The sequence below is a fragment of the Pleurodeles waltl genome, chromosome 6 (genome assembly GCF_031143425.1).
Source record: "Pleurodeles waltl isolate 20211129_DDA chromosome 6, aPleWal1.hap1.20221129, whole genome shotgun sequence".
Taxonomy (NCBI): domain Eukaryota; kingdom Metazoa; phylum Chordata; class Amphibia; order Caudata; family Salamandridae; genus Pleurodeles; species Pleurodeles waltl.
The window spans coordinates 723,894,008-723,908,560 of NC_090445.1; the positions used below are offsets into that span (position 1 = coordinate 723,894,008).

The 14,553-nt window shown below is 43.0% G+C and overlaps 1 protein-coding gene across 2 annotated transcripts in view; it reads left to right on the plus strand.

Moving 5' to 3' along the window:
- SFXN4 (sideroflexin 4) overlaps positions 1 to 14,553 on the plus strand; it is a 160,422-nt gene that overhangs the window by 94,903 nt on the left and 50,966 nt on the right. For both annotated transcript variants that reach the window (XM_069239240.1, XM_069239241.1), the window contains exons 10-11: positions 4,043 to 4,133; positions 6,870 to 6,985. In XM_069239240.1, the coding sequence (XP_069095341.1) occupies positions 4,043 to 4,133; positions 6,870 to 6,985 (207 nt within the window). The remainder of the gene's footprint in view (positions 1 to 4,042; positions 4,134 to 6,869; positions 6,986 to 14,553) is intronic.

A 14,553-nucleotide genomic window follows, 5' to 3' on the forward strand; every position in this document is an offset into this window, starting at 1 on the left:
CCGATGGAGTGACTCCTCACTTGGGGAAATGGCATTGTTGGAAGCACTAAGGTTTCCTGAGTTGTCAGGGGGAGGAACTGAACTACAATTCACTGCGGCTTAAGGGATAGAAGCTGCTGAAGGAGTTCGGCTTAGATCCTCGGTGGGAGGACAGACCTTATTGTACCCCAGGGTCTGAGCGCATTAGAAGTTGGTCTTAGAAGAGACCTGAAGTCTGCGCCTCATAGGGACTACACACCAAGGTTTTTGCAACGTAGTGAGACGCCCAGAGTGAGACAAAGCTGATTTCTAGTGCTTGTGAAAGAGGGCCGCAAAAACACAGAAGGAATACTTTTTCCTGACTGCTACCACCTCAATCAGGTAGAGTCGTAGAGGGGCGAATGTGTTCCCTTCTGAGGAACTTAGCTGAAACTTGGTGAAAAAACTATGCTGCAGTCAATCAGTACACAGTATTCATGCATTAAGTTTGCACCAGCGAAGAAGAGGGGCGGCGTACCTGGGAGTGAGCATAGCTCTTCCAGGTGGCGGTGACTTCCTGAACCTGGGCCTTCAGTACTGATTGGAGGAGGTAGTGAGAGAAGAGATGGTGGTAAGGAAGCACGTACCACTTGAAGCCCCCCTCGATTTTGGAACCTCAGGGCCCCGTGACTTCAGTACCCCACTCCTCTCCCTCATGTGTCTTTTGTCAACTAGGCGAAGTGGGGGCTGGGTAGCCATGGCACTGGGCCTACCCTCATCCCCCAGTAAGGCATGTCACATTGGGGCCAGCCCAGATTGATGGGACTGTAAGCAAATGAAGTGGGGCACAGGGTATATGAGCCCTTGCTGCTGGAACTCGGGCCCACAATGCTTTGATGGGGGGGTGGAATGAAGACAAAGCCTTAGGGTGCCTGCCTCTCTTCCAGTGATCTGCAGGTTTTGGACATCGGCTGATTCCAAGTAAGGGCACCTCCCATTTTAAAAATGTGCTCAGTCTTTGCTTTAACCTGTGCACAGCAGCTAAGCAAGCTACTATTGTGACAGCAGCAACTTTTCTGCAAAGATCTGAAGACCACACATTTGATGACACCTGTTCCCAGCCCTCGGACAATGAAATGGATTCCATTAGCGACACTAAGACCTCAGAGGTGGTACCCTGGCTTACTCTGCCGACTACTGACAACCTCCTCCTTAAAGCCATGGAAACTATGTAGCGGCCTATTAGTACATTCGGAGTTGTTATGAGAGGACAATTACACTGTTAACAATTGGGTGACCCTCCACAGCCCCTTCCTTCTGCCTACAAAGCACTGTGAGATTTGCCAGACCCAGTAATTATGTGGATGTTGCATACATGTGAATGGCAAAATTCACTACACTGACACATGCGGGAAGTAAATGAATAGACACATAATATTCAGATGAAATGAATAGTTGCAATGTGAGTTTAGTATCTGAGCCCTTGTATTGTCTTCAGATGACTGGGCCACAGATTGAGCAGTATGGTGGAGCACTGGCCCTCATTGTGCAGACCTGCCATTCGCTAGGCCATCCTCCTTAATGCACAGTTGTTCCCTTTTTGGACCACGTGCAGCATTTGAACCCATTTTGACAGGTTACCTCAGGTTTTGTTTGCATGTGTGTGATAAATGTGAATTTCTACCCTCTAGGGAGCGAAGGATGAGTTCAAGCTGGACATAGGTAATGCAGGTTGCAGCTGAAGCAGGGGAGAGCAAGAATGGTCTTCGTAGGAACTGGAAGGCGTTCACTAAATTTGTGGATGAGTATAAATTCATCTAGGATCCTAAAGTGGAATGTGCAAAGGATGCTCTCTGTAATTATTAAAAGATGTAGACGATACTCCTTTTTTAAATGTAGGGCCATACATGTAGCACTATTATAAGTTTCTCACCAGACAGAAAGAACGAGTGCAAGGTTACAGGCCAGTTGGCAGAGGAGGGTAATGGCCATGGGTTTCTCTTCTAATCCCAAGGGATTTGAGGACCATTCACAATGACTAAACAAGGGAAGTTGGATGGTAAAGACAATTTTCCCCCAAAGTTGGTCAACCACAGTTCTTCTTATCCCTTTCCTCTATACTAGCAAACTTGCTTCAACTTCCCTTGCTAATAGGAGATTACTTCAATAGGCTTCTTGATACATAATTGAATCATTCCCATCCTCCACTGCCACATGCACCAGCATCTGCAAAATCCAATGCCCTAACAGACTGGTTGGATCAAGGCCCTTAAATATGGCTGACTCAGTGGTCCATGGAAGACATGGCAGTGCAGATACTCCATTGTAAAGGAATATTCCTTTCAATCCCCAGTAAATGATGCCCACATCAGACTTGATTGTATTGTAGGCTCAGGAGCATTGGTGTCAGAAACAAGCACAAATGAATGTCTCAGCTGGTTGATGTCTGTGAACAAGACGAGACATCTGGCCCCCATACCGAAGTTGCACCTTATGAGCACACTGCTGGAAGATCCTGCATTTTACACCTCATAGAGCAAGCTAATTGAGCCAATTTGTGCTTCATACCAAATGGGAGCCTTAAAGTAGTGCTGCAGGGGCATTGTTTTCAAACTGCTTTGCAGGTTCCCATTGCCAGACAGCTGTGGGATTTAGAGGTAATAATCAGAGTGTTGGTGTGTAGCAGGGTAGCTGGCCCATGCCACCCTGGTGAGATCCAGAGGTGTGCCGACCATACAGGGTGTTTGGCACATCATCAAGTAGAAGGCAATAACATCGGTAGACTCTTAGTATGACTAGCTAGTTTGCTCAGATAGGTGTGGACAACCATTGGCCAGAGTCAGAGACTCATGGGAGACCCAACATTATTCCCAAGAATCAATCAGTGGGGGATTCATGGAGTGCTGTGCTCAACTATACGGCAGGCAAGAACATAGTACAGAGAAGGAAATTAATAGGTTTCTACCTTTCATCTCACTTGCTTCCTTAAGGGATCGCACTAGATCTCCCATTTTAACTCAGGAATTCAGGGTGCCTTATTTTCCCATGATTTCAGCAAAAGGCCCAAGCACTGATGGCGTCCCTCTAGAATTTTATGCTTTAATTGTGGATTGGCTGGCGCCCAAGTAGACTGTACTGTATAATGAGGCATTTTAATTAGTAAGGTTGCCCCTCTCGGCCAGTGAATCCCTAATAATCTCTCTTCGTAAACCTGGGACCCAGAAAAGATAACTGTATACCGTCCTCTTTCCACTCTGAATGTAGACTATATAATATTTGGCAAAGTGGTAGCCTGCAGACTGCTGCTGCAAATGTCAATGATCATACATAGCGACCACAATGACAGCAGCAGTATGTCGCAGAACATCAGGCGGCTATTTAAACTCGTGGAGCTGCCCTCCAATGGGTGGCTTGGATAACAGTACTTGCAATCAATATAGAAAAAGCATTTAACTCACTGAATAGGCAGTTCCTGCACTGAGTGCTCGGAAGATATGGACTGGGGTATACTTTTCATAAATGGATATCAGTATTGCACTCATCGTGTTTAGTTAGGGTATGAACAAGTGATTTGATATCACCCCAGAATGCATTTGGTTACTTCAAACTAAGATGAGTGCTGTCCTGTACAAACCGAAACTTCTAGTGAGTGATACCTTAACACAATTAAAAGTCTAACCGCACAATAAATCGAGACACCATTAAACTGTATTGTCGGTTCAGTAAGCATAAGATGACTTACACTTAAACTGTTTTTTTTTTTTAAAGGCTTGGTGAATTTTAGCAGTTTTGTAAGTGAAAAGTTGTGGCAGCTGTGAAGGGGGACAATAAATAGGGTTGGGTACTTCAGCAACTGGGAATGATCCACAATCAAATGTATCCCTTGCATCTTTTGTATTCATAGGCAGACCTGTTCCTGTATCATGCCAGTTGTCGGTATTTCTGTCTAGGAGATCATGTACTTTATCCTGGAGTACTCTTTGGTTGTCTCTTCTTAGGGTGACCACTCACAACTCCATGTAGGACAGCAAAGCTTTGTCTGTTTGCTGGCGGTTCATAAAGTCTTTTTCCTCACACTTCACAGACAGCTCCTCAGTTGATAATGAAGCGGTACTGCCTGGACACACCAGCAATGCAAGTCTTCTTTAGGAAATTTGTGCCAATACCGCTTATGGGTGAGTTTAAAGAGAAAATAAGAGCATGACTGAAAATTTAACTGTTTGCAGCAGGATGTTACTTCCTTATCCTAGTACATTTCCATTCTACAGTATTGCATTCTTAAACAGTATGCAAATAAGTTCTTAAACATTCATCAAATAAGTACAATGATGTATTTAGAAACTGTCAGGACATAAGTGATCCCTCAAAGGTTACCTGGACAAGTACTTGGCAAAGCACTATCCTAAAATATGTGAGTGTTGTGGGTTTGAAACATGAGGGGGAATATCAGCATGGAATGTTGTAGGTTTATTTATACCTGTTGTAGTAGTATTTATGTTGGAACTACTCATGAACTTTGGAATTGTCTAGTGGTTTGGCAGTAAAGACATTTCAAAGATGTTAGAGCCAGTTCACAAAATTATTTATGAGAATGGTAAGTAGTACTGCAATAGTGCTCCTGTACCAACTTTTACATTCTAAGTGGGGGTAGGCCTAAAGTCATACTCTGCTCCTAAATCCTTCTGCGCACGGCCATTTATAGAACATATAGGGACATGGGGACAGGGTCCACACAGTAAGGATTTGGCAGTACAAGAAGTGGATGTAAGGCATGGTTAAAAGACGTACGTTGCACAAATTGGCTTCAAAGAATGTAGGTATTGTGTCATGTGAGGCATGGGACAGTGCATGGAGAAGGTAAGTCAGTGTTGTGTAGCTAACTTTAAGTGACGCATTTCTTATCTTTTCTGGTTTTGTGTGTTACCTACAATCATACTGCTTGTCTAAATTTCTCTGGCTACTTTGTCCATTTCCTCCCATTTCAACCATGACTTTCTCTAAACTAAAGATGTTTTTCAGAGGACAAGAATGGAAGTCCAGGCTTTCCTGACTTTTGTTTCTGTTATTGGGGCTCTCTGGTCATTAATTTAAGTACCTACCGTGCTTGGGTGTTGGTCTTCAAAGAGTGACATAAGGCACAATAGGTTCAGGTTTTACAGACAGAATATCATCCATCATATTTTTTTTAAAGTATTTTTAAGTATCAACAGATTTATTGAATCTTGGTACTGCTCTTTAAATATGCAAATCTTGTACAAAAGAATGGAGGAGTGGATAGATTTCTGAAGGTGTCCAGAATTAGATATGATCATACTACACTTACCCAGAGAGCAGAAGACAATTTGTCTGGGATTCACACTTAATTGTGGAGACAGTTGGCCATTTGTATTAAGGCCAGGATCTGAAATACTCACTTAAGCTAATAACACAATTTTGAAACGAGCAAATCTGCATTTGAAACATCATAATATGTTCATCCTTTTATGTATGACTGCTGAGAAATTAGTGAATTGTAGGGGTTCATATGTGATATTCTGTCCTAAGTGTCAGCAAGCACCAGTAAATTTTCTCTTTTCTGAGCTTAATATAGTTTTGCCAAGACTGAAAATATATGTAAGGACAATTTAGTTCAGTAAACCTTCTAGTACATTTCTGGTTTGGTGTTAGGCACAAAACTAGATATAATCCATCTGGTTTTCTGTCTGGCTGCCCCTACACTGACTCTGGCTTGGACATGTATCAACAATACATCCCCTCGAGCTTCACTGTGGTTCCAAGACTTAATGAGTTGTATACTTAAGATTGTCTACTTAAATATGCTAGACAAAATAGATGTAGATTTTGTAAATGTAGTTCTTCTTAAGTAAAATGCATGGAATTCTTAAAGCTTGTAGATCACCCAGTATGCCACGCTAGCTCTCTGTAACACACTTGCTATTGCGTGAAAGAAACTCCTTGAGCTGGCAAATTGACTTCTTGTATTCTTGCTATGAGATGCTTGATTTCTGGACTTAATACTATTTATGATAAATTATCCTGCAGCTGATTTTGCATTAATTGTACTGTTATATTGATTTTTGTTTGCTTACTCTAAAAACAAACTAAATGCCTGGGGCCTTTGGAAAAACTTAGCACGCTGTATTATGTGACCCTTCAGGTCCAAAGAGAAATCGTCCTCTAATTAAGAAACGGCGTGTGGACTGAAGGTGATTGAGAGACTGCACCATCTCTTAATCACCTTCAGACCGCAATAGACCAGAGCTCACCCAACCGCTAGGACTACATGGAAATTACGCTCCAATACAACATTTCTGACAGCTACAGTACTCTCTCATACGAAGACTGCGATTACCACAGACAACCAGAAGGCGATTTCCCTGTGAACTTAATAGACCGCATAATACATTATGCTGAGGACTTGAAAATGCCCCAGGCTTGTTTGCCACGACAGGGCGAAACACATTTTGGCTGCTTTTGTACCAATGGCTGTTTGTTCTCTGATATGAAGACTGAGGACATTAAAACACTATCATCAACAGATCTCCAATATGTACTTTGTACTTATATGATGAATGTGTCCGATTCGCTTGAGTTTACTTTGTACCTATGGAATTGAATGAAATATAAAAAAGTATTTTCTTAATTTCATTATAAACATCTTCGAACCTTAATACAACTTTTAAGTTACCTGCATAGTCAGGATGAGGACACAAACCGCAGATTGTCACAAAGCATTCAGTTGACAAACCAAACTAACCTGTCTATGTTCAGTTTCTATGACATGCACTTTTCATTGTCAAGGGTGTGAACATTATAATATAAGTGACAAGAATTACCTATTCCCATCTGTTTCGCCTGCTGGCTGTGTGGTACTTAAAAAGTGTGGGTTTTTTTCTTTTTTTTCTTTGCAGCTTTTTTGGGTGCGTACAATGTAGCGGTCACACGGCTGATAGACTTTGAGAATGGGATTGAAGTTGTTGACAAGAACGGAAATGTTGTTGGTGTGTCAAAGAAAGCTGGGGCCAAGGTGAGCGACTGTCTTTTGTTATTACATGTCAGAAAAGTTGGTTTTGGCAGGACTTTGTCCCCTAATATTTATACCTTTTAGTCTGAACTAATTTAGTGATCCAAAGCATAATTAATAATTTTGGTGTCATGGTCACCTAAAATACCCATGAGCACATTTTAGTAGTAGTGGCATCAGTTAACCGATGACAATCTGCATCCAGTATTTTGCTTTCAGTTTGGCAGCTGGCCATATGAAAAACAAATTCTCTAAGCTTCCAGTCAACACACATACATACTCTGTGTCGAAGATCCATGCCGAAGCCCTGTGAGTAGTAAGTAAATCGCACAAACCAGATAATATTCTAAAAAGGGCCAAGTGTTTGTTCTTTTTTTTTTTTAGAAAAAAGAACTGCTTTCATTTTTTGTCAACTTCTTCTCTGGTAAACGATTGAGGAATTGCTTGTTCGATTTCAAGATCCAAACCCTAGTTAACTATTTGTTTTTGGTTCATTAACAGCTCTTAATTTTAATCCCTCTAACTCCTTTCCTAGCATTGTGCTTTATGTAGGAACAATTTTGTATGAACAGTAGAAACATAAAATAACTTATTCTAGTCTCAAAGGATGCAATTTTCTGAATGTCCTGTTGGAAGGAATGCCACACTCTGGGTGCCCTACCTGAGAAGGATTAGCATTCTTAAAACCTGGTGTGCAAAGTGAAAGTTGACCCTGCTCTAATGGAGATGTTCTCCCCTCAGAATGGTAAATGTATTGGGCATGTAGTTGAACGTTTTCAAAAATATGGATTTATGCCTGATGCAGGCTACTTCAAAGATGCTCCTTGTTCCTATAGGTTGACAATTTGACACATGGTCTTACTTCGTTGTGCCATTGATAGATTGTTTGTGCCCATTGATAGATTGTCAGCTATGTGGAGGGCAGCTTTGAGGAGCGCCGCTTTGAGGAGCGCCAAATGCAGTTTGGGAGCACATGTAAATAGGGAGTTTACGTAATTGAATCTGAACAGACAGAGATTGGACTTCTAACTTTAATTCATGGTCTTGCTTAAAAGGCTTGAATCCACAGAGGAGCCAAAGTTGAAATTGTGCCCCTTTGCCATTGTATTGATCTATGCTAGAAGGTTATTTTTTTTCAGGAGGAAGACAGGATGTTTGTGTGCACCAAAAGTAAAGGGTTTCAGTTTAATATCTTTAATAAGTTAAGCCATGTTTGAAATTGATGGGGCTGTTAGGTGGGGACATCAGGAGGAACTTATTTTTTTAAGCAGGCTAAGTTTTTAATGTTGTTTGTGCTCATGCACTTTGGTCAACATCTTTAGCAGTCAGTGGATGATTGCAAATAAAGCCGGGTAACATCTGCATAAAAGTACCATGAGATGTTTGAGCAGCTGAGGGTGGAGGCTGCTAGTGGCTCCATATTAAGGTTTCATAGTCTATGAGAGATAATAGAATGTTGGGAAATCTCTTTTTGAATCGTGCATGTTTTAGAGTAAATATTGGCAGTTTTTATGTTTTCCAAGTATGATGCAAACCAACCCAGTTCTGCACCCTTTAGTCCCATTTTGTCTTTCAGGATTTAAAGGAGAGTAATGTGATTAACTGTATACAAGGCAGCTGGAATACCTTGGCGGGTATGGAGACAGGAGTGGCCCTTAACTAGGATGGAGAGAGTTTCCACAATTTGTAAGGATGCAGTCTCAGTGCATTATCCTGTCTTGAAGCCTTACTTGAGTTAATTTAGTACGTCACAGTCCTCAGTGTATTTCTTTGACCTGTATCTCTATGCAGCCCTGTAGAATGTTAGCCAGGAAGGGAAGACTAAACTCCTGGCAAAAGATGTTCAGATCTTTGGGGTACACCATGTTTTTACACAAGGTAGAGACTTGGTCTGTATCTACGCATTCTGGTACTATTCCATAGGTAAAAGAGGTATGGATTTAATAATACCGAGGTTTGAAGTCATCAGTCTATTGGTGAAATTCAAGTTAGAAACACTGTTGTCTGATTAAACACAGTTGGTTTTCCTTTACAGCTATTTTTCTGGTCTGGGACAACAAACAATGGCCTTCATGTGTTTGTTGTTTTTAAAATGAATGTTGCTTCTTCAGAACCTGGTAAGTGGACTTAGGTCTTCAAAGGATGTTAAACAAGGGTTATAGTTCCCATACCACATAATTTATACAAGGGTTAGTGAACCAGTCAAGGCCATACACATGAGAACAGAGATAAAAATAGTAAATTTGAGATGACAAAAGAAGAAGACAGATACATGATCATATAAACAACCTAAATCGCATGATCATGAGTAAACCACCCAAATCTAGGTAATAATGACTACTACATTAAGAAATTAGATATTAGTAAATAGTTTCCCAAGTGAGTGCATAAATCAAAAAAGTATTTAAAAAAACAGATTTCCTGTCTGGGGTGAGTCAGGGTTTGGGGAGGTTCGTGGCCAACCAAGATGGCCAAGTGTATGTGATCCACAGAGGCTTCGCTACACACTTAAAGAAAGTTGAGGCACTACCACAGCTATTAGCCTGAATTTGCTCCTGGGGACATTCAGTTAGTGTGAGGGGAAGCGACGATGCCCGGGGAGTGATATCAGGACCCCAAAATGATGGATTGAGACTGATTCTGTGAGGGGCCCCAGGGGCAAAATGGCAGTGTGACGTCCTAGTCGTGTAGCCTGCGATTTCCACCTGCAATGAGGCCCTTGTTATACCAAGACGAATCGTATGTTATGGCATACGACTGAAGAGGGGGAAGACCCTCGAGAGCCTTGAGAGGCCCTGGTAAGTGAGGAGCTACAAAAACGGACCACCTCTGATCCTGCCCAACAGCATCTATTCACCCAGAGGGGTCTGCACAGTCCCATTTCTACATGTGAGTGCAACAGCCTGTGTGGGGTGGGACGAACTAGAAGATGGTAGGGACCCCCCAGAAGTATTGGCCCTGAAAGCAATATTGGGGTTGCGTGGGCTCCCTGCCTGACTTCAAGATGGCAGCTCAGTTGAACCAAGTGACACAGTTTGGGGAATGAGGTGCTCCCCCAGCACGCACACAAAGATGCAGCACCATGAGTTAGTCACATTTGGCCCCCTCGCACACCAAGCTGTAATTCAGAAAGCAGCTGCTCCACTCAGCAATTCTTCTACTAACCTGCTGCCTGACTCCAGCATGGCGAACCTGCCAAGAGGTAAGCAGTCTCCATTATGAATGCAACTTTTCATCCCTGGGCCCCCACAAAGGTGCTACCTGGCTACAGTGGAATAGAGCTTATAGGCAATGCCCCAGTCGCTATATCTGCTATCTAGAGGAGTCTCTGCAAAGCACACGTCAGCGCAACATCCTGTGATTCTGGGAAAATCACTTAATCTCTCTGTGCCCATGGACAGCGCCTTGAGATCCTCATGGGTGATAAGCCATGCTATATAAATCTACATTTCACAAAGGAGTTCCGTCCAATCTGTTTCTGAATTTTCATTTCCCCACTCTTCATCAAGATTCAGTAGGTACCCAGGTAGTGGATCTTGATTATAAAGCATTAGACCTGCAATGGCACACCGTCCATGGAAGACTTAACCCAGTCCCTCCATTCACAGCTACAGGTGTGTCTCTTGAACTGCAAAGATCTTGAGAGCTGATTGCACTGCAACAACATATGGATTCGAGACCTAGAAGAAGAAATGAAAGGTCGAGACTTGGAAGCTTTTGTAATGGGCTTATTCTTGGAGTTGCTTGGGGGTGTGTCATTGAAGATCAAGCTAGACGGAGTCCATCGAGTAGGACTATAGACATCTAGTGAGAGGAGGCACCCTTGTAATGTCCTGGCAAAGCTACATTCCTTTAAGGTAAAGAAGGCCATCCTACTAGCAGCCCGAAAGATGGAAACAAACACATTTCAAGGGGATACCTGCTCTCCCTTTCAAGATATAGCACCTGCAAGGTTAGCCCAACGCCAACAGTTTTGTCTAGTGACAGACAAATTGAGACGAGAACACATCATATCACTGGACATACCCATTTGGGTTAGCCTTTGATCTCTGCAACAAAGTGCACCATGTCATACAACTTGCAGAGGTCATGTCTCTTCTAGATATTTCAGCCCCAGAAGCTCAACAGCTCGAGGAAAGCCTAGGAGACTCAAGAAGCAGCACCAATGGAACACAGAATGCGGGCCTCTGGCTCTCCCAGGATCCGACATGACAGCATAGGAAGCGCTGACCTGCGATTGTTAATCACCCACCTTTCAAGACTACTCTCCTGAAGAGAGCTACACCAAAGCTCTAGCGGAGTCAGCCGGTTTCATAGAGAGAGCATGACACATGGACAGCCTCAAGGATAGCCGTCTCCTCAACAGAGAAGTGGGGCCTCTGAGGTGTGAAACTGTGATCCACACAAAGCAAAAACCGCCTTCCCCAGGTTTTCTTCCTAATGTTTTCTTAGTGCCTTGACTAAATATCATTCTCTAGAGCTGCACTAAAGGTTTCTGGCCTATTCGCCTTTTATGATGTATCTTTACTCACATTGTGTATGCTATTTGGGACCTATTGTCCCATTTGTTACTGTTTTTGTTTTTTATGTTTTTGGGGACATAATTGGCAATCTTTGGTGGTGGCGGGCGAGATAACAACATGGGGCTAATAGGTTAGGAGGGGTGATGGGCGTAGATTGGACAAACTGAAAGGGGGTATCAGGGGGAGACCATTCCGGGAGCAACATGAACAGGTTTATTGTACTTTTACATGGAATATTAGTGGCCTGAATTCACCAGCCAAGCACCAGAAATTGTGGAAATATCTACTTGATCAACATCATGATGTAGTGGCGTTACAAGAGGCATCTCAAAATGTGATGAAGACCACAGATTAAGGCATGAAGCCTCCCCCATGATGTATAAGTCCTCAGCTTCCACTAAACACAACAGTATCACTTTTTTTCTATTCATCCCTAAAATTTCTGCCCGAGGGGTACAAAACTGATAAAGAAGGGAGGATTGTTACTGTGAAGGGTCATATTAGGCACAGAATGTATACCTTTGTTTCTGTTTATGCCCCTAACTCGAACCAAGTTGCATTTGTACACTCACTTTTATCCCTCTTGGTGGGATTCGCAGAGGGCGAGAGCTTCTTGATGGAAGATTTCAACCTCACCTGGAATTCTTATAGAACACAACCCCATAGATCGCCTACCAAAGCTTTCCCAAAGCGCTGAAACAGGCAGTACATGTGTTGGGACTTGTTGATGCCTGGAGAATACTCCTTCCTGACTGCGGTTACACACTCTTCTCACACTCACACCATACATACACTCGACTAGATGATGTATTCATTAGCCAAACCCTTATCCAAGATCTGAAGAAGGTGACATTTTACACAGTCTCCATCTGTGATCATGCTCCTGTGTTGGTAACACTAGACTGGGGCAGCCCACCACCAAGATACGGTCAATGGTTTTCCATAGCTCCCTTATCAGAGATCGCTTCTTTGGAGATGACCTGTGGAAAGCCATTGTAGAGTATTTCCCATTAAACAACCCCCAAGATACTATATCCTCTAACAACTAGGACACATTTAAAGCAGTACTGTGAGGAAAGTGCATTGCACTAGTCTCAGCACTTAATAAGGATCACCTATCACTCGAAACAGAGCTGCAAAAGCTTGAACAGGCCTATAAGGCTACCCGACAGTAACCCTACAGTGGAAAGTCACCACACTACAGGAGAACCTCAATGCCATATGTATTAACTGGGCGGAACTCACGGTCTTAGGTCTCAAACTCACTTCCTATGAACAAGGCTAAGGAGCGGGTTCACATTTGGCACAGCAGGACAGGGTCAAGCGCAAAAGGGGAATACACTGGGGAAATTCTCCAGGAGACTGGTGAATTAGAGAGCTCGACACAGAGAAAGCCAGAATATTCAGCAATTTCTACAAAAGGCTCTATACGGCTGAACATGTAAGCGCCCAAACCCAACTCGATTAATTAGATGGCGTGGCTCTTCCAGGGGTGAAGACCATCCAAAATGAGATCATACGGGAGCCTGTTAGCGAGGAAGAGGTCCAGATGGTTATCGCAGCCATGAAACTCCATAAATCACCGGGTCTGTATGTCTTCATGGTCGAATTTTATAAACCCTTCAGCTCTAACCTAGTTAGCCATCTAACTACCATTTACAATCACATGGCTGAAGCTAGTGCAGTCACTCCTCCTATGAGGAAAGCACTAGTTATGTTGAAACTGGGCAGAGACCCATGCTCCTGTTTCTCATACATTGTGTTGCTCAATTTAGATGCCACACTATATTGGAAAATTTTAGCTTCCAGGCTTGATGACAAACGTGATCCACCCGGATCAGTCCAGCTTTTTCAAGGGCAGACAGACACACAACAACTAGCAAAGAGTGCTCCGCATAATCGAAAAAGCCATCAATAAAAAGATACCGGCAGTGTTGTAGATCTAGACGTCGATAAGGCATTCGACCAGTTGGATTGGCCCTTCCTATTTCATACATTAAAATAATTTGGTTTTTGTGACCAATTCAAAGCAGTGATATGGCCAACTACGCAGCATCTCGATCAATGGTTTTGATTAATGGATTGAGCTCAGAGCTTTTTCAAATAGAGACGGGACGAGACCGGGATGCCCCCTTTCCCCGCTTTTATTTTCTCTTCGTATCAAATCCCTAGAGGCCAAAATACGTTCAATACCTGTCATCACAGGTCTTACTTTTGGGTCAGTAGAACACACAATGTCTTTATTAGCTGATAATATTCTACTGACACTCACCTCTCCCCAGCTCTCACTAACAGCTCTCCAAGAGGGATTGCGCCTATATGATGAGGTGGCGGGTTTCCATATTACCCTGACAAAATCTTTCCTACTTAACTTGACATTGCCCAACACCGACATGGAAACCGTAGAGGCCTTTACACCCATTCCATGGACTTACCCCACAGCCACACCACATCACTTTCTGGGAAAATATCCTCGAGGGGGAAATTCCTGAAGCAAAGTAGCACAAACTCTGGAACGTCATTCCGAAATGGAATCACTCTATAGGCATGAGAGAGACACATTTTAAAATACTCTTTGACTGGTACCTGTATCCTACCAAGCTGAAAAAAATCTTCCCCAACACTTCCACATTATGCTGGAGAAGGTGTGGATTGCTAGGTAATTTTCACCACAAATGGTGGGACTGCTTGACAATTTGTCCATTTTGGGCCGAGATCTCTGCACAAATCAAGGACATCTTGGGATACCTGGTACCCTGGGCTTTGTATTACTAGGTCTACGTGATGACACCCTTAAAGGGCTAACTAAAGGAGATAGAGCCATTATCTGGTTCTGCCTGGGTGCAGCTAAACTGGCACTGGCTGCGGCTTAGAAGAGGAAAGAGGGCCAGTGGCACACCTATTTATGACAAGCTCTCACCATGGAGATAATGGAGGCCATCTTTCTTGACGATTATAAAAACTTTGAATGGGGGCCATTGGTGACATACCTCTCCAGAGGACTGCCGTTAATTGCTTGCCGCACACGTACAAGAGTGCTTCATCTCT